At 49.8% G+C, this 20,635-nt stretch overlaps 1 protein-coding gene across 1 annotated transcript in view; it reads left to right on the forward strand.

Moving 5' to 3' along the window:
* The first annotated feature begins 334 nt into the window (after positions 1 to 334).
* Positions 335 to 20,635, forward strand: part of LOC137333442 (large neutral amino acids transporter small subunit 2-like) — a 59,632-nt gene continuing 39,331 nt past the window's right edge. The window contains exons 1-4 of the mRNA XM_067997592.1: positions 335 to 434; positions 11,468 to 11,672; positions 14,214 to 14,365; positions 18,053 to 18,178. Of these exons, the coding sequence (XP_067853693.1) occupies positions 335 to 434; positions 11,468 to 11,672; positions 14,214 to 14,365; positions 18,053 to 18,178 (583 nt within the window). The remainder of the gene's footprint in view (positions 435 to 11,467; positions 11,673 to 14,213; positions 14,366 to 18,052; positions 18,179 to 20,635) is intronic.

The following is a 20,635-nucleotide window of genomic DNA, read 5'->3' on the forward strand; positions in this document are numbered from 1 at the left end:
GTATTGCTCACTGAGGAGCTGCTAAACTCTTTGTGAGATTGGCTGTTGTGGAATTAACGTCAAGTTCTGTTTAGTTTCTTCCAATTAAAATGTAAAAAATGTATTCCCGGCCTCAGTCTCGTTAGAAGTTTAACAATTCTCCCTGTGGGATTGCCCTGTGTGTTCACACTCTGCTCTTTAATACTCGGTCTGCTGTTCTCCGAGAGGGAGGGAATCTTCACCCTTGACTAGTTTTGTGCAGAAGTAGCTGGCTGCCCCCTTTGTCTGTGTGACTGATGGCTGGAGAGGGGTAAGTGAGGCGGAGCCAGAAACACAACAGCATCTCTCAGCAGCAATGCCGGCAAAAAAGGCTCGCTCTGGTTCACAGAACATCCCTGATCGAGTGGCATTGAAAAAGGAGATTGGTCTGCTCAGCGCCTGTGCCATTATTGTGGGTGAGTACTGGGGGGGGGGGCGAGAGAGAGAGTTTGGGGAAACCCATCTCTTGCGACCCACTGTAAACTTTCTCTCGTCACCACCGCAAGCGTTTAGACAATGACTGAACTCTTCCAAGTTGCCAATTCAATATATTTTTGTTGAAATGGAATGTGAATCTCTCTGAGTTTTATGGGTTTATAAACTTGAACGTGATTTTGACCAATTCACTAAGTGCGAGGCCCGTCGGTCGCACTCAATCGGATTCCCAGAGTCTGAGTCTGAGTCTCCGCCAACCCACAGCCCAGCCCGGAGCATCTGCACCAGCTCCGCCTTCATTCAAATCTCTCAGCGATTCTGCTCCTCGCTGCCTTTCCATTCACTCCGTTTAAAGTTTCTCTCTTTAACTGAATGTTGATTGTAGGAGAGAGCAGCTCGGAACAAATCGCTCATTCAGACGAATCAGGGCGATGTTCCAAAAAGACCGCTTAGAGCAGAGGCTTCTCCCGAGGACCAGGCTCCCAGCTCGGTCCTGGGCTCTGTGCAGCGGCATCGACTTCATCACTCCGTCAATATTAGCAGCATGTCCTCACATTCCGGAGTGAATTACAGCTCTCAGGGAACAGGATTTAAAGTAAACTCCTGGTAAAGGGAGTGTCAGCGCCGCGTGGAACTGCCTGACACTCAATCCCTGTCCCGCCAGCTCAGGGTCAGCATCCAAATCTATCCCAGACCGAACACATAAAGGTCTCTGCTTATTGTGCCCAGTCTCAGCATCAAACACTCCCAGGGCAGGTACAGCACGGGTTAGATACAGAGTAAAGCTCCCTCTACACTGTCCCATCAAACACTCCCAGGGCAGGTACAGCACGGGTTAGATACAGAGTAAAGCTCCCTCTACACTGTCCCATCAAACACTCCCAGGGCAGGTACAGCACGGGTTAGATACAGAGTAAAGCTCCCTCTACACTGTCCCATCAAACACTCCCAGGGCAGGTACAGCACGGGTTAGATACAGAGTAAAGCTCCCTCTACACTGTCCCATCAAACAACAACCGCAGCAACTCCCATTTATATAGCACTTTTAACGTAGTAAAACGTCCCAAAGGTGCTTCACAGGAGCGATTATCAAACAAAATTGGCCGAACCACATAAGGAGATATTAGGACAGGTGACCAAAAGCTTGGTCAAAGAGGTAGGTTTTAAGGAGCGTCTTAAAGGAGGAGAGAGAGGTGGTAATTCCAGAGCTTAGGGCCTAGACAGCTGAAGGCACGGCCGCCAATGGTGGAGCGAATAAAATGGGAATGCGCAAGAGGCCAGAATTGGAGGAGTGCAGAGATCTCGGAGGGTTGTAGGGCTGGAGGAGGTTACAGAGATTGGGAGGGGTGAGGCCGTGGAGGGATTTGAAAGCAAAGGTGAGAATTTTAAAATCAAGATGTTGATGGACCAGGAGCCAATGTAGGTCAGTGAGCACAGGGGGTGATGGGAGAACGGGACTTGGTGCGAGTTAGGATACGGGGCAGCAGAGTTTTGGATGAGCTCAAGTTTATGGAAGGTGGAAGATGGGAGGCTGGCCAGGAGAGCATTGAATAGTCGAGTCTAGAGATAACAACCGCATGGATGAAGGTTTCAGCAGCAGATGAGCTGAGGCAGGGGCAGAGACGGACGATTTTACGGAGGTGGAAGTAGGCGGTCTTGGTGATGGAGCGGATATGTGGTTGGAAGCTCAGCTCAGGGTCAAATAGGACGCCAAGGTTACGAACGGTCTGGTTCAACCTCAGACAGTGGCCAGGGAGAGGGATGGAGTCGGTGACGAGGGAATGGAGTTTGTGGCGGGGCCCGAAGACAATGGCTTCGGTCTTCCCAGTATTTAGTTGGAGGAAATTTTTGCTCATTGGACAAGCAATGTGATAAATGAGAGGCAGTGGAGGGGGCGAGGGAAGTTGTGTGAGGTAGAGCTGGGTGTCGTCAGTGTACATGTGGAATCTGACGTTGTGTTTTCATTGGATTTCGTCGAGGGGCAGCCTATAAATGAGAAATAGGAGGGGGGGGCAAGGAAAGATCCTTGGGGGACTCCAGAGGTAACAGTGTGGGAGTGGGAAGAGAAGCCATTGCAGGTGATTCTCTGGCTACGACTGGATGGATAAGAATGGAACCAGATGAACGTAGTCCCACCCAGCTGGACGACGGAGGCGAGGCATTGGAGGAGGATGGTGTGGTCAACCGTGTCAAAGGCTGCAGACAGGTGGAGAAGGATGAGGAGGGATAGTTTACCATGGTCACAGTCACATAGGATGTCATTTGTGACTTTGATAAGGGCCGTTTCAGTACTGTGGCAGGGGTGGAAACCTGATTGGAGGGATTCAAACATGGAGTTGCGGGAAAGTTGGGCACGGATTTGGGAATCGACAACGTGTTCAAGGACTTTGGAGAGGAAAGGGAGGTTGGAGATGGGGCGGTAGTTTGCAAGGTCAGAGGGGTCAAGGGTGGGTTTTTTGAGGAGGGGTGTGATGACGGCAGATTTGAAGGGGAGGGGGACAGTACCTGAGGAGAAGGAACCATTAACAATATCAGCTAACACGGGGGCCAGGAAGGGAAGTTGGGTGGTCAGTAGTTTGGTGGGAATAGGGTCAAGGGAGCAGGACGGGGGTCTCATGGTCAAGATGAGTTTTGAGAGGGCATGAGGGGAGATAGGAGAGAAACTAGAGAAAGATGTGAGTTCAGGGCAAGGGCAGGGGGGAACCGTAGGGGAAGTTTGGCTCGGTGGGCTAGGGAAAGGGAGGGAAATGGCAAAGGCAGCTGAACGGCTGGTCTCAATCTTAGTGACAAAGAAGTCCATGAGCTCCTCGCACTTGTTGTTGGAGGTGAGGGTGGAGGGGGCAGGGGAGAGGGGTTTAACAAGATGGTTTGTAGTGGAGAAGAGAAGTCAGGGGTTATCTTTACATTCCAGGATGATCAAGTCTGCATCCCTTGGACTTAAGGGAGTGGAGATGAGGGCCATACCAGGGGGAAATGACCAGGGTGAGAGGGAGTAATGGTTTTAATGGGGACAAGAGCATCAAAGGTGGAGGTGAGGGTGTGATTGAGCAGACTGATAGCTGCAGAAATGTCGTGGTGAATGGAGGGCCAAAGGCTCGACAGTTGGGAATTTGAAAGTGTCGTTGTAAGTGACCTGGGGGAGAGTTTTTTCCAGGGGTGGACACAGAAGGAAGTGGAATTGGGAGGGGGAAGGGGGATGTGGGTGGAGAGGGATACAAGGAAGTGATCAGAGATGGCCTGATCTGTGATTGACACGATGGGAGCAGAGGCCACGTGAGATGGCAAGGTCTATGGGGTGGCCGTGAATATGGGTAGGGGAGTTTATATGGAGGGAGAGATTAAGGGAGGATAGGAGGGCAGTGAACTCAGAGGAGAGAGAGCATGATGAGTTGCGATGGAGATTGAAATCCCCGAGGATGAGAAGTCGCTCGGTGCAGAGGCTGAGGGAGGAAAGCAGTGAAAGGCACACGATAAAGTACTAAATAACAGACTAATTCGGAAACTAGAAGCACATGGGATTAAAGGGACGGTGGTAACTTGGGCGTGTAACTGGCTAATTGAAAGGAGGCAGAGAGTAGTGGTGAACTGATGTTTTTCTGACCGGAGTGAAATATGCAATGGGGTCCCCAGGGGTCGGTATTAGACCACTGCTTTTCTTGTTATAGATAAATGACCTGAACTAGGGTATAGGGAGTATAATTTCGAAGTTTGCGGATGATACAAAACTTGGCAACGTGGTAAATAGTGAGGAGGATAGTAGCAGACTTCAGGAGGACATAGACAGGCTGGTAAAATAGGTATACACATGGCAGATGCAATTTAATGTGGATAAGTGTGAAGTGAAACACTTTGGGAGGAACTTGGGAGAGGCAGTATAATCTAAATGCTACAATTTTGAGGAGGTGCAAGAGCAGAGGGACCTGAGGGTACATATTCGCAAATCTTTGACAGTGGCAGGGCAAGTTGATAAGGCGATTAAGAAACTGTATGGGATACTTGGCTTTGTAAATAGGGGCACTGAATACAAGCACAAAGAAGTCATGCTAAACCTTTACAAATCACTGGTTAGGCCTCAGCTGCAGCACTGTGTACAATTCTGGGCACCATGCTTTAGAAAGGATGTCATGGCCTTGGAGAAGGTTCAGAGGAGGTTTACCAGGATGATACCAGGGATAAGGGAATTTAGTTATGTGGAGAGACTGGAGAAGCTGGGACTGTTCTCCTCAGAGCAGAGAAGGTTAAGGGGAGATTTAATAGAGGTATTCAAAATCATGAGGGGTTTTGATAGATCAAGTAGGGAGAAACCGTTTCCTCTGGCAAGTGGGTCGGTAACCAGAGGTCACAGATTTAAAATAATTGGCAAAAGAACTAGAGGGGAAATGAGGAGAAATGTTTTCACACAGAGGGTTGTTAAGATCTGGAATGCACTCCCTGAAAGGTTGGTGGAAGCAGATTCCATAGGAACTTTCAAAAGGCAATTGGACATGTACTTTGGAGAGGGTGCAGAGGAGATTCACCAGGATGTTACCAGGGCTGGAGCGCTTCAGCTATGAAGAGAGACTGGGAAGATTGGGTTTGTTTTCCTTGGAGCAGAGGAGGCTGAGGGGGGACATGATTGAGGTGTACAAAATTATGAGGGGCACAGATAGGATGGATACTAAGGAGCTTTTTCCCTTCGTTGAGGGTTCTATAACAAGGGGACATAGATTCAAGGTAAAAGGCGGGAGGTTTAGAGGGGATTTGAGAAAGAACTTTTTCACCCAGAGGGTGGTTGGAGTCTGGAACTCACTGTCTGAAAGGGTTGTGGAGGCAGGAACCCTCACAACATTCAAAAAGCATTTGGATGAGCACTTGAAATGCCATAGCATACAAGGCTATGGACCAAATGCTGGAATATGGGATTAGAGTAGACAGGGCTGATGGCCAGCGCGGACACGATGGGCCGAAGGGCCTCTATCCGTGCTGTATGACTCTATGACTCTATAACTCTACTTGAAGAGGTCTAATTTGTACGGTTTTGGGGAAAGGGCAGGGGAATGGGACTAATTGGATAACTCTTTCAAACAGCCAGCACAGGCACAATGGGCCGAATGGCCTCCTTCTGTGTTGTAGGATTCCATGACCCTATGACTCAATATTTATCCCTCAACCAACGTCACTAAAACAGATTATCTGGTCATTATCACCTTGCTGTTTGTGGGATCTTGCTGTGCGCAAATTGGCTGCCACGTTTCCTACATTACAACAGTGACTACACTTCAAAAATACTTCAGTAAAGTGCTTTGGGACATCCTGAGGTCATGTAAAGCACTGTAGAAATGCAAATTCCTTCATTCTTTCACTTTCAACGTGGCGAAGCTATTAAAAAGCTGACAGAATGTCGGGACACTGATCTGAGACAGTGAGTACCAGCGTACAGGGCCGTACTGAGAATACACGGGGTACGGGGCCGTACTGAGAATACACGGGGTACAGGGCCGTACTGAGAATACACGGGGTACGGGGCCATACTGAGAATACACGGGGTACGGGGCCGTACTGAGAATACACGGGGTACGGGGCCGTACTGAGAATACACGGGGTACAGGGCCGTACTGAGAATACACGGGGTACGGGGCCGTACTGAGAATACACGGGGTACGGGGCCGTACTGAGAATACACGGGGTACGGGGCCGTACTGAGAATACACGGGGTACGGGGCCGTACTGAGAATACACAGGGTACGGGGCCGTACTGAGAATACACGGGGTACGGGGCCGTACTGAGAATACACAGGGTACAGGGCCATACTGAGAATACACGGGGTACAGGGCCGTACTGAGAATACACAGGGTACGGGGCCATACTGCGAATACACGGGGTACGGGGCCATACTGAGAATACACGGGGTACGGGGCCGTACTGAGAATACACGGGGTACTGGGCCATACTGAGAATACACAGGGTACGGGGCCATACTGAGAATACACGGGGTACTGGGCCATACTGAGAATACACAGGGTACAGGGCCGTACTGAGAATACACAGGGTACAGGGCCGTACTGAGAATACACGGGGTACAGGGCCGTACTGAGAATACACAGGGTACGGGGCCATACTGAGAATACACAGGGTACTGGGCCATACTGAGAATACACAGGGTACAGGGCCGTACTGAGAATACACGGGGTACAGGGCCATACTGAGAATACACAGGGTACAGGGCCGTACTGAGAATACACAGGGTACAGGGCCGTACTGAGAATACACGGGGTACAGGGCCGTACTGAGAATACACAGGGTACGGGGCCATACTGAGAATACACAGGGTACTGGGCCATACTGAGAATACACAGGGTACTGGGCCATACTGAGAATACACGGGGTACAGGGCCGTACTGAGAATACACGGGGTACGGACAAACAACAACAATTGGATTTATGTGGTGACTTTAACACAGGAATACGTCCCAAGGTGCTTCACAGAAACGTAATAAATGGAAATTGACACCGAGCCAATGAAGGAGATACCAGGACAAGTGACCAAAAGCTCGGTCAAAGAGGGAGGTTTTAAGGAGGAGAGAGAGGCGGAGAGGTTTAGGGAGGGAATTCCAGAGCTTAGGGCCCAGGCAGCTGAAGGCACGGCCGCCAATGGTGGAGAGATGGAAGTTGGGGTTGTACAAGAGGCCAGAGCTGGAGGAGCGCAGAGATCTCGGAGGATTGTAGGGCTGGAGGAGGTTACAGAGATAGGGAGGGGCGAGGCCACGGAGGGGGTTACAGAGATAGGGAGGGGCGAGGCCATGGAGGAGGTTACAGAGATAGGGAGGGGCGAGGCCATGGAGGGGGTTACAGAGATAGGGAGGAGCGAGGCCATGGAGGGGGTTACAGAGATAGGGAGGGGCGAGGCCATGGAGGGGGTTACAGAGATAGGGAGGGGCGAGGCCACGGAGGGGGTTACAGAGATAGGGAGGGGCGAGGCCATGGAGGGGGTTACAGAGATAGGGAGGGGCGAGGCCATGGAGGAGGTTACAGAGATAGGGAGGGGCGAGGCCACGGAGGGGGTTACAGAGATAGGGAGGGGCGAGGCCATGGAGGAGGTTACAGAGATAGGGAGGGGCGAGGCCACGGAGGGGGTTACAGAGATAGGGAGGGGCGAGGCCATGGAGGAGGTTACAGAGATAGGGAGGGGCGAGGCCATGGAGGGGGTTACAGAGATAGGGAGGGGCGAGGCCACGGAGGGGGTTACAGAGATAGGGAGGGGCGAGGCCATGGAGGAGGTTACAGAGATAGGGAGGGGCGAGGCCACGGAGGGGGTTACAGAGATAGGGAGGGGCGAGGCCATGGAGGAGGTTACAGAGATAGGGAGGGGCGAGGCCATGGAGGAGGTTACAGAGATAGGGAGGGGCGAGGCCACGGAGGGATTGAACACGAGGATGAGAATTGGTCTCAGATGAAGAAGGCCTTCAATTCACATAATCTCCTTCCTCTTTTACCAACTGTTCATTGATTGAGTCCATGTCCTGGACTCCACCACCTAACATACCAACATATGGAAATGCTGGGCAGGAAAAGGCCAAATGGCCCATCTGGTTCACTAATGTCCTTTAGGGAAGGAAACCTGCCGTCCTTACCCGGTCTGGCCTATATGTGACTCCAGACCCACAGCAATGTGGTTGATTCTTAATTGCCCTCTGAAATGGCCTAGCAAGCCAAGTTGTAAAAATCTCGCTAGGGATGGGCAATAAATGCCGGCCTTGCCAGCGACGCCCACATCCCGTGAACGAATAAAAAAAAAAAAGTCTGTCCCGTACCAGATGTGATGCCTTCTCCTGGCAACATGTTCCAGCTGTTGATCCCGGTGTATAGAAATACTTCTTGGAATCGGTCCTAAATATTCCTTTCACGCCCTGACCCTGTGCCCTGACCTCCTGGAGTATCTGAACGTATCGATCTGTGTTTACTTTCACTATCCCGTTCGGTATCTTCTCATTTACCTGGATGCTCTTCCCTCTCACACTAGGGACCTGTCTCGCTGCTGTTCTCTGCACTGCTCCTAGTGGCTGGATGACCCACTGTTAAGAAAGAAAGGCTTGCATTTATATAGCACCTTTCACAACCTCAGGATATTCCAAAGTCACTGAAGTACTTTTTTGAAGTGTACTCACTGTTGTAATGTAGGAAATCCGGCAGCCAATTTGCGTACAGCAAGATCCCACAAACAGCAATGTGATAAATGACCAGATCACTTGTTTTTAATGATGTTGGTTGAGGGATAAATATTGGCCAGGACACCAGGGAGAACTCCCTGCTCTTCTTCAAAATAGCATTATGGGATCTTTTACGTCCACCTGAGTGGGCAAACGAGGCCTCAGTTTAACATCTCACCCAAAAGACGGTACCTCAGACAATGCAGCACTCCCTCAGTACTGCACTGGAGTATCAGAACATAAGAACATAAGAAATAGGAGCAGGAGTAGGCCAATCGGCCCCTCGAGCCTGCTCCGCAGCCTGGATTATGGACTCAAGTCTCTGGAGTGGGGCTTGAACCCACGACCTTCTGACTTAAGAGGTGAGAGAGAGATACACACTGAGCCATGGCTGACACCTGATATCCTGTTGAGTGTAACTGTACACGATACTCCAGGTCAGCATGAACAGGAGTACAGCTTCAGTGTGACACCCGAGAACTCGACCAGGGCTAAAATGGTTAAATTATGAGGACAGGTTGCACAGACTGGGCTTGTATTCCCTCGAGTTTAGAAGATTAAGGGGTGATCTAATCGAGGGGTTTGAGATGATTAAAGGATTTGATAGGGTCGATAGAGAGAAACTATTTCCTCTGGTGGGGGGAGTCCAGAACAAGGGGGCAGAACCTTAAAATTAGAGCCAGGCCGTTCAGGGGTGATGTCAGGAAGCACTTCCTCACACAAAGGGGAGTGGAAATCTGGAACTCTCTCCCCCAAAAGAGCTGTTGAGGCTGGGGGTCAATTGAAAATTTCAAAACTGAGATTGATAGATTTTTGTTGGGTGAGGGGATTAAGGGATATGGAACCAAGACGGGTAGTTGGAGTTAAGATACAGATCCGCCATGATCTAATTGAATGACGGAACAGGCTCGAGGGGCTGAATGGCCTCCTCCTGTTCCTACATTCCTATGTAGAAGCCCGGCCACAGAACCAGCTACAGAATCCCCCTCGGTCAACCCATTACGCTGATTTTTTTTTAAAACTAAATTTAGGTTGAGGAACGGCGCTGTGGCCTTGAGAGAGTTAACTGGCCACACTGTGAGTCTCAGCGATCCTGTCACACACAAGGAATGGCCGAGAAAAAGGTCTCATTTGTCATAGTTGAATGATATCTCTGCCAGCGCTTCTGCGTCATCTGTATGCAGAGCGAAGAGTCCAGCGCTCTGCACTTTTATCCATTCTCTGGTAGAAGTCCCTAGCAACCAAGCTAGGAATCCATTTAACTCTGGTTAAAGACATGCCCCAGGACCTGGTCCAGGCAGGACTGTCTTCAGTCAGAGCCAGGTCTGGCACTGAATCAGAATGGCCCTCTGGGCAACTTCACTTCCACCGATACAACTCCTAACTGGCCTGAGAACAGAAAACGGCCTAACCAGTGATGAATTTTTAACATCCACTAATTGGAATGAACAGGAGTGTTCTACACAGTCACACATAGTAAAGTGCTCTGTAACAAATGCAGCAGTGTTACATTTCCCTCAATGGCTTGTCTTTAAAATTCATTCTCGAGATGTGGGCGTCGCTGGCGAGGCCGGCATTTATTGCCCATCCCTAATTGCCCTTGAGAAGGTGGTGGTGAGCCGCCTTCTTGAACCGCTGCAGTCAGTGTGGTGAAGGTTCTCCCACAGTGCTGTTATGTAGGGAGTTCCAGGATTTTGGCCCAGCGACAATGAAGGAACGGCGATATATTTCCAAGTCGGGATGGTGTGTGACTCAGAGGGGAACGTGCAGGTGCTGGTGTACCCGTGATATTGCTGCTCTGCGGGTAATTGCATTGCAAGGTGATGTCCTGAGCATATACATTTCAAAGAGCCGGCACAGACATGATGGGCTGAATGGCCTCTTCCTGTGCAGGCAGGTCCCACGTTCCATCTCCAATCAGTGCCGAGCCATCTGGTTTCAGTTCGAGTGGTCGCAGGGACTGCTACAGTTAACCTCGGTGGCCCTGGATTAGGGACGAGGGAGTGTTTCTGATATTCACTGTATCCAGTGAGCCCAGTCGGGTAAGGACAGGATCGGCTGAATCCCCCAACCTGTTCTGGACAGAGTTTGGTGTTGAGGGTGAAGCAGCCCTCGAGTGCTGCAGATTTCAGTGTTAATATCAGGACAGCACAGCACTGGTCAGCACTGACTTTCATAGTTGGAATCCCTAAAATTCACAGCCTGAGTGATTATTCCATTAAAGCCCATCCCTCTGGTCACTGCCTCTCCCATTAAAGCCCATCCCTCTGGTCACTACCTCTCCCATTAAAGCCCATCCCTCTGGTACTCTAACTCTCCCAGTCAAGCCCATCCCTCTGGTCACTAATTCTACTTTTACACCTATCTCCTGATACATTAATTCTTAACAGGGTTCACTGTCCTGATATTATCATCACCTCACAAAAACACTATTGCAGCAGAAAGATCTTTAAAGGAGGGAGTGGAGGTAGAAAAGGCCATTAACAAGGCAGAGCGGCACTGAACGTAAACACAAGGCAGAGATGTGAATGTTAGGCTACAGTTTGAGTAATGGGCGTAGTTTAAGGTCACACATTACAGGAAGGATATTAGAGCCATTGAAAGGGTGCAGGGGTGATCCAGTAGAACGAGACGAGGAACGAGAGGTTAAAGTTATAGGATAATAGTAGTTTACAGGACTGAAGGAAACCATTCAGCCCATCATGTCTGTGCCAGCTCTTTGTCAATGGGTCGAATGGCCTCCTTCTGTGCTGTAACGTCCATGAATCAGTGATGAACGTTTGAGAAATATAACACCTTGTGATGTCAGCTTGTGTCCTTTCCACAGGTAACATCATCGGTTCCGGAATCTTCATCTCCCCAAAAGGGGTCCTGGAACACGCAGGGTCCGTGGGACTGGCTCTCATTATCTGGGTGCTGGCTGGGCTCATCACCGTTATTGGGTCCCTTTGCTATGCTGAGCTTGGAGTGACAATCCCCAAGTCAGGAGGAGACTATGCCTATGTTAAGCACGTGTTTGGAGGATTACCAGGGTATTTGCGGTTTTTTTTATTTGTACATGGGGTGTGGGCGTCGCTGGCGAGGCCGGCATTTATTGCCCATCCCTAATTGCCCTCGAGAAGGTGGTGGTGAGCCGCCTTCTTGAACCGCTGCAGTCCGTGTGGTGACGGTTCTCCCACAGTGCTGTTAGGAAGGGAGTTCCAGGATTTTGACCCAGCGACGATGAAGGAACGGTGATATATTTCCAAGTCGGGATGGTGTGTGACTTGGAGGGGAACGTGCAGGTGGTGTTGTTCCCATGCGCCTGCTGCTCTTGTCCTTCTAGGTGGTAGAGGTCGCGGGTTTGGGAGGTGCTGTCGAAGAAGCCTTGGCGAGTTGCTGCAGTGCATCCTGTGGATGGTACACACTGCAGCCACAGTGCGCCGGTGGTGAAGGGAGTGAATGTTTAGGGTGGTGGATGGGGTGCCAATCAAGCGGGCTGCTTTGTCCTGGATGGTGTCGAGCTTCTTGAGTGTTGTTGGAGCTGCACTCATCCAAGCAAGTGGAGAGTATTCCCTCACACTCCTGACTTGTGCCTTGTAGATGGTGAAAAGGCTTTGGGGAGTCAGGAGGTGAATCACTCGCCGGGGTATTTGGGGGGTGAGGTATTGCCGGGGTATTTGTGCTGGAATGGTGCTGCAGCTTTTTTCAAAGATCTTTAAAATGGCCGATATTCTCCCCACGGTTATACAAGGCACTGAGTGGTGCTGGGGTTCAGTTCCAAATGATTATTCTTTATGTGTGAGCCTAGACAGTGATTGTTGGCAGGCTATTCGACTACAAGGAGCATCACAACTGAACTCAGTGCCCGTCTGTGTACACACTCACTTTCCAGCAGGAGTCATTGGATAATGACCTGGAGCAGGAAGCAGTGGCTCCCCTAGCCCAGGGCAGTGAGACCAATGATAACTTCACTATTACCACCCTGGCTAACGGCACAGATCAGAGACCGAGCCGGTGAGATGTGTCTGGAATGGTTCAGCACCCCGACGGACAACACTCGTTTCCCAGTTTCATTCTACCCCATTGCCCGCCCTGTTCTTCATTGACCCTGACTGAAAATAGGGGACTGACCACCTGCTCCCAGCTCCCTGCTGGTCTGTAGGAGTGTGGAAGAGAGAGTGCTCACACTCACATGCAGTCTGATTTCTCCCCCTGCCCCCCAGCGGAGGGCAGAAGCTCCCTGTGTGAATAGGAGGGAGCCTCCCCCTCCCCTCCAACGATCCGTGTCACAGACAGGTCGCCAGCCCTCCGAGATTGTCATAGAGTCATAGAGTTATACAGCACGGATAGAGGCCCTTCGGCCCATCGTGTCCGCGACGGCCATCAGCCCTGTCTAATCTAATCCCATATTCCAACATTTGGTCCGTAGCCTTGTATGCTATGGCATTTCAAGTGCTCATCCAAATGCTTCTTGAATGTTGTGAGGGTTCCTGCCTCCACAACCCTCTCAGGCAGTGAGTTCCAGACTCCAACCACCCTCTGGGTGAAAAAGTTCTTTCTCAAATCCCCTCTAAACCTCCCGCCTTTTACCTTGAATCTATGTCCCCTTGTTATAGTACCCTCAACGAAGGGAAAAAGCTCCTTAGTATCCATCCTATCTGTGCCCCTCATAATTTTGTACACCTCAATCATGTCCCCCCTCAGCCTCCTCTGCTCCAAGGAAAACAAACCCAATCTTCCCAGTCTCCAGGAGTCGAAGATTAATCTCTTTTCATTTCTTCGAACATTTTCACTTATTAGTTATAAACATATCGGAGATGGGAAAAATGTCTGTTTGACTGACAGTCAAGTATCATCTCATTGGGTAACAAAGAGTCTGTCCAATCAGCCGAGTAATGGCGGGCGTGCGGGGGCAGGACTGTTGAACATAGGAACAGGAGGAGGCCATTCAGCCCCTTGAGCCTGTCCTGCCATTCAATGAGATCATGGCTGATCTGTGACCTAACTCCATATACCCACCTTCGCCCCTTATCCTTAATACCTTAGGTTAACAAGAATCTCTCAATCTCAGATTTAAAATTAACAATTGAGCTAGCATCAACTGCTGTTTGTGGAAGAGAGTTCCAAACTTCTACCACCCTTTGTGTGTAGAAGTGTTTCCTAACTTCACTCCTGAAAGTCCTGGCTCTAATTTTTAGGCTGTGTCCCCTAGTCCTAGACTCCCCAACCAGCGGAAATAGTTTCTCTCTATCCCCCCTATCAGTTCCCCTTAATATCTTGAAAACTTTGATCAAATCACCCCTTAATCTTCTAAATTCCAGGGAATACGACCCTAGTTTGTGTAATCTCGCCTCGTAATTTAACCCTTGGAGTCCAGGTATCATTCTAGTAAATCTACGCTGCACTCCCTCCAAGGCTCCTGGAGGCAGAAGGTCATGTGATGAAACGTCCAGGAATACATTCAGCCAGAGTAGGCGACCCCCAGTCGCAGGGTGTTAGTACTTCACGGTGCTGTGACATCGAGTTGCATGTTTCCCTTCTTGCGGTCTGTCCAGGGATGATACAAACGCCTCTTGTTTCCCCCGGCTCAGATTCCTGGTGCTGTGGAGTGCGTTGCTGGTCATATATCCCACCACCCAGGCCGTGATGGCTCTGACATTCTCCAGTTACGTGCTGCAGCCAGTCTACCCTGCATGTGTGCCTCCGTACATCGCCTCGAGACTCCTGGCTGCCGTCTGCCTCTGTGAGTATGACAACTGGAGACTACAGGGGAAAGACTAAAAGGCTTTTTTTGTAACTCTATGGTGGCCTCACCTGAGGAGAGAAAGGGAAAGCAAACTGCCCTCCCAATCTCCGTTCACTCAATGTGCAAACCCACTTAGTGGATTTAATATAAATAAAAAATGGCAACGGAGAAAATAATGGGACTTAAGATAGACAAATCTCCAGGATCTGAATGTTTCCACCCTGGGGTATTGAAAGAAATAGGTGTGGAGATTGTTGGTGCGTTAGTCATAATATGTTGGACGTTCTCTAGATTCAGGAATTGTGCCTTTGAATTGGAAAATTGCAAATTTCACTCCATTATTTCAGAAAGGACAGAGGGAGAAACCAGGAGAGTTCAGACCTGTCAGTTGTGGAGAAGTTAGTAGAATCTATAATCAGAGGCACAGGCCCTGATTTTACCCCCCACCGCCCCCCTCCTCCCCCGGCCTGGCAGAAACCAGGCGGGGGGGGGGGGGGCAGTTAAGATGAGGGGAACAACTCCCTCCCCTTCCACTGCCTTTCGCAAATATTTGAGCAGGCCAGGGGGTCACCCATCCCAAGCTGATGGGGTCCTCTTTAAATCTGCAGATCAGGCCCCGATCTGTTAGCTTAGGCGGAAGCTTGAGCGGAGGAGGGGGAGCAGTAATGGCTTTGCCCCCACCGCCCCCCCCCCCCAGGCCAGACCTGTCAGGAGGGGCCAAGAGGAGCTGGAGTGTCCTCCTGGTCAAACAAGGAAGCCTCGGGCCTCCACGTCCCCCCCCTCCGCAGGTTCACCACCCACTTTGAGGTTCGTGCTCACCATACCCACCCACCCCCCCCCCCCCGACTTTTAAAATTGGGGCCAGAGTGACTGAGCACTTGGACAAATATGAGCTGATCAAAGAGAGTCAGTGTGGATTTGTGACGGGTCGGTCATGTCTGGGAAATCTAGTTGAAATTTTTGAAGAGGTCACTAGCATGGTGCGTAGGGGATTGTCTATGGATGTTGTCTATATGGACTTCCAGAGGCGTTTGATAAGGTTCCATACAAGAGCTTATTAGCAAAAATGAAAGCCCATGGAATTGGAGGTGACCTTGTGACATGGATTGGTAATTGGTTGGGAGGCAGGAGAGGGGATAAAGGGTTGGTTCTCTGATTGGTGGGATGTGACAAGTGGTGTTCCCCAGGGTTCTGTACTGGGACCTCAGCTTTTCCCCCGGTTAGGAGGCACAATTAGTTGTGTAGATGGGAGCAGAAAGTTACAAAGGGACATGGACAAACTAAGTGGGCAAAACTACGTAGAATTACATAGAATGTACAGCACAGAAACAGGCCATTCGGCCCAACTGCTCTATGCCGGTGTTTATGCTCCACACGAGCCTCCTCCCTCCCTACTTCATCTCACCCTATCAGCATATCCTTCTATTCCTTTCTCCCTCATGTGTTTATCGAGCTTCCCCTTAAATGTATCTACACTATTCGCCTCAACTACTCCTTGTGGGAGTGAGTTCCACATTCTCACCACTCTCTGGGTAAAGAAGTTTCTCCTGAATTCCCTATTAGTTTTATTAGTGACTCTTATATTTATGGCCCCTAGTTCTGGACTCCCCACAAGTGGAAACATCTTCTCTACGTCTACCCGATCGAAGCCTTTCACAATCTTAAAGACCTCAATCAAGTCACCCCTCAGTCTTCCCTTTTCTGGAGAAAAGAGCCCCAGCATCTTCAAACTTTCCTGATAGGAATAGCTGGCAGTTGGAGTTCAGTGTGAGAACTTTGGATCTGAGAAAGACAAATGGGAATATTTTCTTTATGATGAGAGATTAGGAGGTGTGGAGGAGCGAAGGGATTTAGGAGTCCATGTATGTAAACCTCTAAAAGCTAGTGCAGAGGTACAACAAGTAATCAGAAAGGCTAATGAACTCTCAAGGGGGTTGGAATTAAAAAGTGAGACAGGTGATGCTTCAGATGGTCAGACCACATCTGGAATAGATTAGTGATATTGTCGAATGGACCACCTATAAAATCATTTGATGCTCTGTTGATTAATTGCTTAAAAAAAGTTCTGAATTAATATCTGGTTGGAGTACGCATGGAGTGGATCCAGAGTAAAGCTCCCTCTACACTGTCCTATCAAACACTCCCAGGGCAGGTACAGGGTTAGATACAGAGTAAAGCTCCCTCTACACTGTCCTATCAAACACTCCCAGGGCAGGTACAGGGTTAGATACAGAGTAAAGCTCCCTCTACACTGTCCCATCAAACACTCCCAGGGCAGGTACAGCACGGGTTAGATACAGAGTAAAGCTCCCTCTACACTGTCCCATCAAACACTCCCAGGGCAGGTACAGCACGGGTTAGATACAGAGTAAAGCTTGCTCTACACTGTCCCATCAAACACTCCCAGGGCAGATACAGCACGGGTTAGATACAGAGTAAAGCTCCCTCTACACTGTCCCATCAAACACTCCCAGGGCAGGTACAGCACGGGTTAGATACAGAGTAAAGCTCCCTCTACACTGTCCCATCAAACACTCCCAGGGCAGGTACAGCATGGGTTAGATACAGAGTAAAGCTCCCTCTACACTGTCCCATCAAACACTCCCAGGGCAGGTACAGCACGGGTTAGATACAGAGTAAAGCTTGCTCTACACTGTCCCATCAAACACTCCCAGGGCAGGTACAGCACGGGTTAGATACAGAGTAAAGCTCCCTCTACACTGTCCCATCAAACACTCCCAGGGCAGGTACAGCACGGGTTAGATACAGAGTAAAGCTCCCTCTACACTGTCCCATCAAACACTCCCAGGGCAGGTACAGCACGGGTTAGATACAGAGTAAAGCTTGCTCTACACTGTCCCATCAAACACTCCCAGGGCAGATACAGCACGGGTTAGATACAGAGTAAAGCTCCCTCTACACTGTCCCATCAAACACTCCCAGGGCAGGTACAGCACGGGTTAGATACAGAGTAAAGCTCCCTCTACACTGTCCCATCAAACACTCCCAGGGCAGGTACAGCATGGGTTAGATACAGAGTAAAGCTCCCTCTACACTGTCCCATCAAACACTCCCAGGGCAGGTACAGCATGGGTTAGATACAGAGTAAAGCTCCCTCTACACTGTCCCATCAAACACTCCCAGGGCAGGTACAGCACGGGTTAGATACAGAGTAAAGCTTGCTCTACACTGTCCCATCAAACACTCCCAGGGCAGATACAGCACGGGTTAGATACAGAGTAAAGCTCCCTCTACACTGTCCCATCAAACACTCCCAGGGCAGGTACAGCACGGGTTAGATACAGAGTAAAGCTCCCTCTACACTGTCCCATCAAACACTCCCAGGGCAGGTACAGCACGGGTTAGATACAGAGTAAAGCTCCCTCTACACTGTCCCATCAAACACTCCCAGGGCAGGTACAGCACTGGTTAGATACAGAGTAAAGCTCCCTCTACACTGTCCCATCAAACACTCCCAGGGCAGGTACAGCACGGGTTAGATACAGAGTAAAGCTCCCTCTACACTGTCCCATCAAACACTCCCAGGGCAGGTACAGCACGGGTTAGATACAGAATGCCTCACCTGTACTTGAGGATGATTGTGGGGGGGGGGCGGGGGGGTGAGAGAATATTTTAAATGTATTGAGGCTTTGCTCATCACTCACTCGGTTCTTATTCCGTCAGTGCTGCTGACCTGGGTGAATTGTTTTAGTGTACGATGGGTCACACGAATCCAGGACATCTTCACTGCAGGAAAACTCCTGGCCCTTGGACTCATCATCGTGGTCGGGTTCGTGCAGATCTGCAAAGGTAAAGGACACATTCCTCACAGAATGAGTCAAAAACAACATCACAAAATTCCCTGTTTGGATCACCCATTGATGTATGTCTTCATACAACTCGCATTTATATAGCGCCTTTAATGTAGTAAAACGTCCCAACTTGCTTCACAGGAGCGATTATCAAACAAAATTTGACACCGAACCACATAAGGAGATATTGGGACAGGTGACCAAAAGCTTGGTCAAAGAGGTAGGTTTTAAGGAGCATCTTAAAGGAGGAGAGAGAGGTAGAGAGGTTTAGAGAGGGAATTCCAGAGCTAGACTGCTGAAGGCACGGCCGCCAATGGTGGAGCGATGAAAATCGGGGATGCGCAAGAGGCAAGAATTGGAGGAACACAGAGATCTCGGAGGGTTGTAGGGCTGGAGGAGGTTACAGAGATAGGGAGGGGCGAAGCCATGGAGGGATTTGAAAACAAGAATGAGAATTTTAAAATCGAGGAGTTGCTGGACCAGGAGGCAATGGGGGTTAGAGATATTGTGTGATGGGGTAAGATTGATGGTGGGGAGAAAGGAAATGGCCAATGGTAGAACAGGAAGGGAGGGAAGCACAGAGAGGAGGGAAGGAAGGAGTAGATATAACATTCCAATGTGTATTGTACAACACACTGAGGAGATGTTGACTTTGTGTGATAGTATAAATTTTCATTAACTTCAACAGATATATAAATGGGGAGAGATGTAAAACGGGGCCATTGATTCACTATCCGCCATTTTACACTATCGCACAAAGTCAAAATTATCCCCATTGTGTGTTATTGGGTATAACAGCCCTGTGTATGTGTGTTTTTTTTTTATTCGTTCACGGGATGTGGGCGTCGCTGGCAAGGCCGGCATTTATTGCCCATCCCTAATTGCCCTCGAGAAGGTGGTGGTGAGCCGCCTTCTTGAACCGCTGCAGTCCGTGTGGTGACGGTTCTCCCACAGTGCTGTTAGGAAGGGAGTTCCAGGATTTTGACCCAGCGACGATGAAGGAACGGCAATATATTTCCAAGTCGGGATGGTGTGTGACTTGGAGGGGAACGTGCAGGTGGTGTTGTTCCCATGTGCCTGCTGCCCTTGTCCTTCTAGGTGGTAGAGGTCGCGTCTTGCTGCATGCGGGCACGGACTGCTTCATTATCTGAGGGGTTGCGAATGGAACTGAACACTGTGCAGTCATCAGCGAACATCCCCATTTCTGACCTTATGATGGAGGGAAGGTCATTGATGAAGCAGCTGAAGATGGTTGGGCCTAGGACACTGCCCTGAGGAACTCCTGCAGCAATCATAGAATCATAGAAGTTACAACATGGAAACAGGCCCTTCGGCCCAACATGTCCATTTCGCCCAGTTTATACCACTAAGCTAGTCCCAATTTCCTGCACTTGGCCCATATCCCTCTATACCCATCTTACCCATGTAACTGTCCAAATGCTTTTTAAAAGACAAAATTGTACCCGCCTCTACTACTGCCTCTGGCGGCTCGTTCCAGACACTCACCACCCTTTGAGTGAAAAAATTGCCCCTCTGGACCCTTTTGTATCTCTCCCCTCTCACCTTAAATCTATGCCCCCTCGTTATAGACTCCCCTACCTTTGGGAAAAGATTTTGACTATCGACTATAGGGCTGATGGCCGGCGCGGACACGATGGGCCGAAGGGCCTCTATCCGTGCTGTATGACTCTATGACTCTATGACTCTATGACCTTATCTATGCCCCTCATTATTTTATAGACTTCTATAAGATCACCCCTAAACCTCCTACTCTCCAGGGAAAAAAGTCCCAGTCTATCCAACCTCTCCCTATAAGTCAAACCATCAAGTCCCGGTAGCATCCTAGTAAATCTTTTCTGCACGCTTGTCCTGGGGCTGAGATGATTGGCCTCCAACAACCACTACCATCTTCCTTTGTGCTAGGTATGACTCCAGCCACTGGAGAGTTTTCCCCCTGATTCGCATTGACTTCAATTTTACTAGGGCTCCTTGGTGCCACACTCGGTCAAATGCTGCCTTGATGTCAAGGGCAGTCACTCTCACCTCACCTCTGGAATTCAGCTCTTTTGTCCCTGTTTGGACCAAGGCTGTAATGAGGTCTGGAGCTGAGTGGTCCTGGCGGAACCCAAACTGAGCATCGGTGAGCAGGTTATTGGTGAGTAAGTGCCGCTTGATAGCACTGTCGACGACACCTTCCATCACTTTGCTGATGATTGAGAGTAGACTGATGGGGCGGTAATTGGCTGGATTGGATTTGTCCTGCTTTTTGTGGACAGGACATACCTGGGCAATTTTCCACATTGTTGGGTAGATGCCAGTGTTGTAGCTGTACTGGAACAGCTTGGCTAGAGGCGCAGCTAGTTCTGGAGCACAAGTCTTCAGCACTACAGCCGGGATGTTGTCGGGGCCCATAGCCTTTGCTGTATCCAATGCACTCAGCCGTTTCTTGATATCA

Source organism: Heptranchias perlo, chromosome 16 (assembly GCF_035084215.1).
Source record: "Heptranchias perlo isolate sHepPer1 chromosome 16, sHepPer1.hap1, whole genome shotgun sequence".
Taxonomy (NCBI): Eukaryota; Metazoa; Chordata; class Chondrichthyes; order Hexanchiformes; family Hexanchidae; genus Heptranchias; species Heptranchias perlo.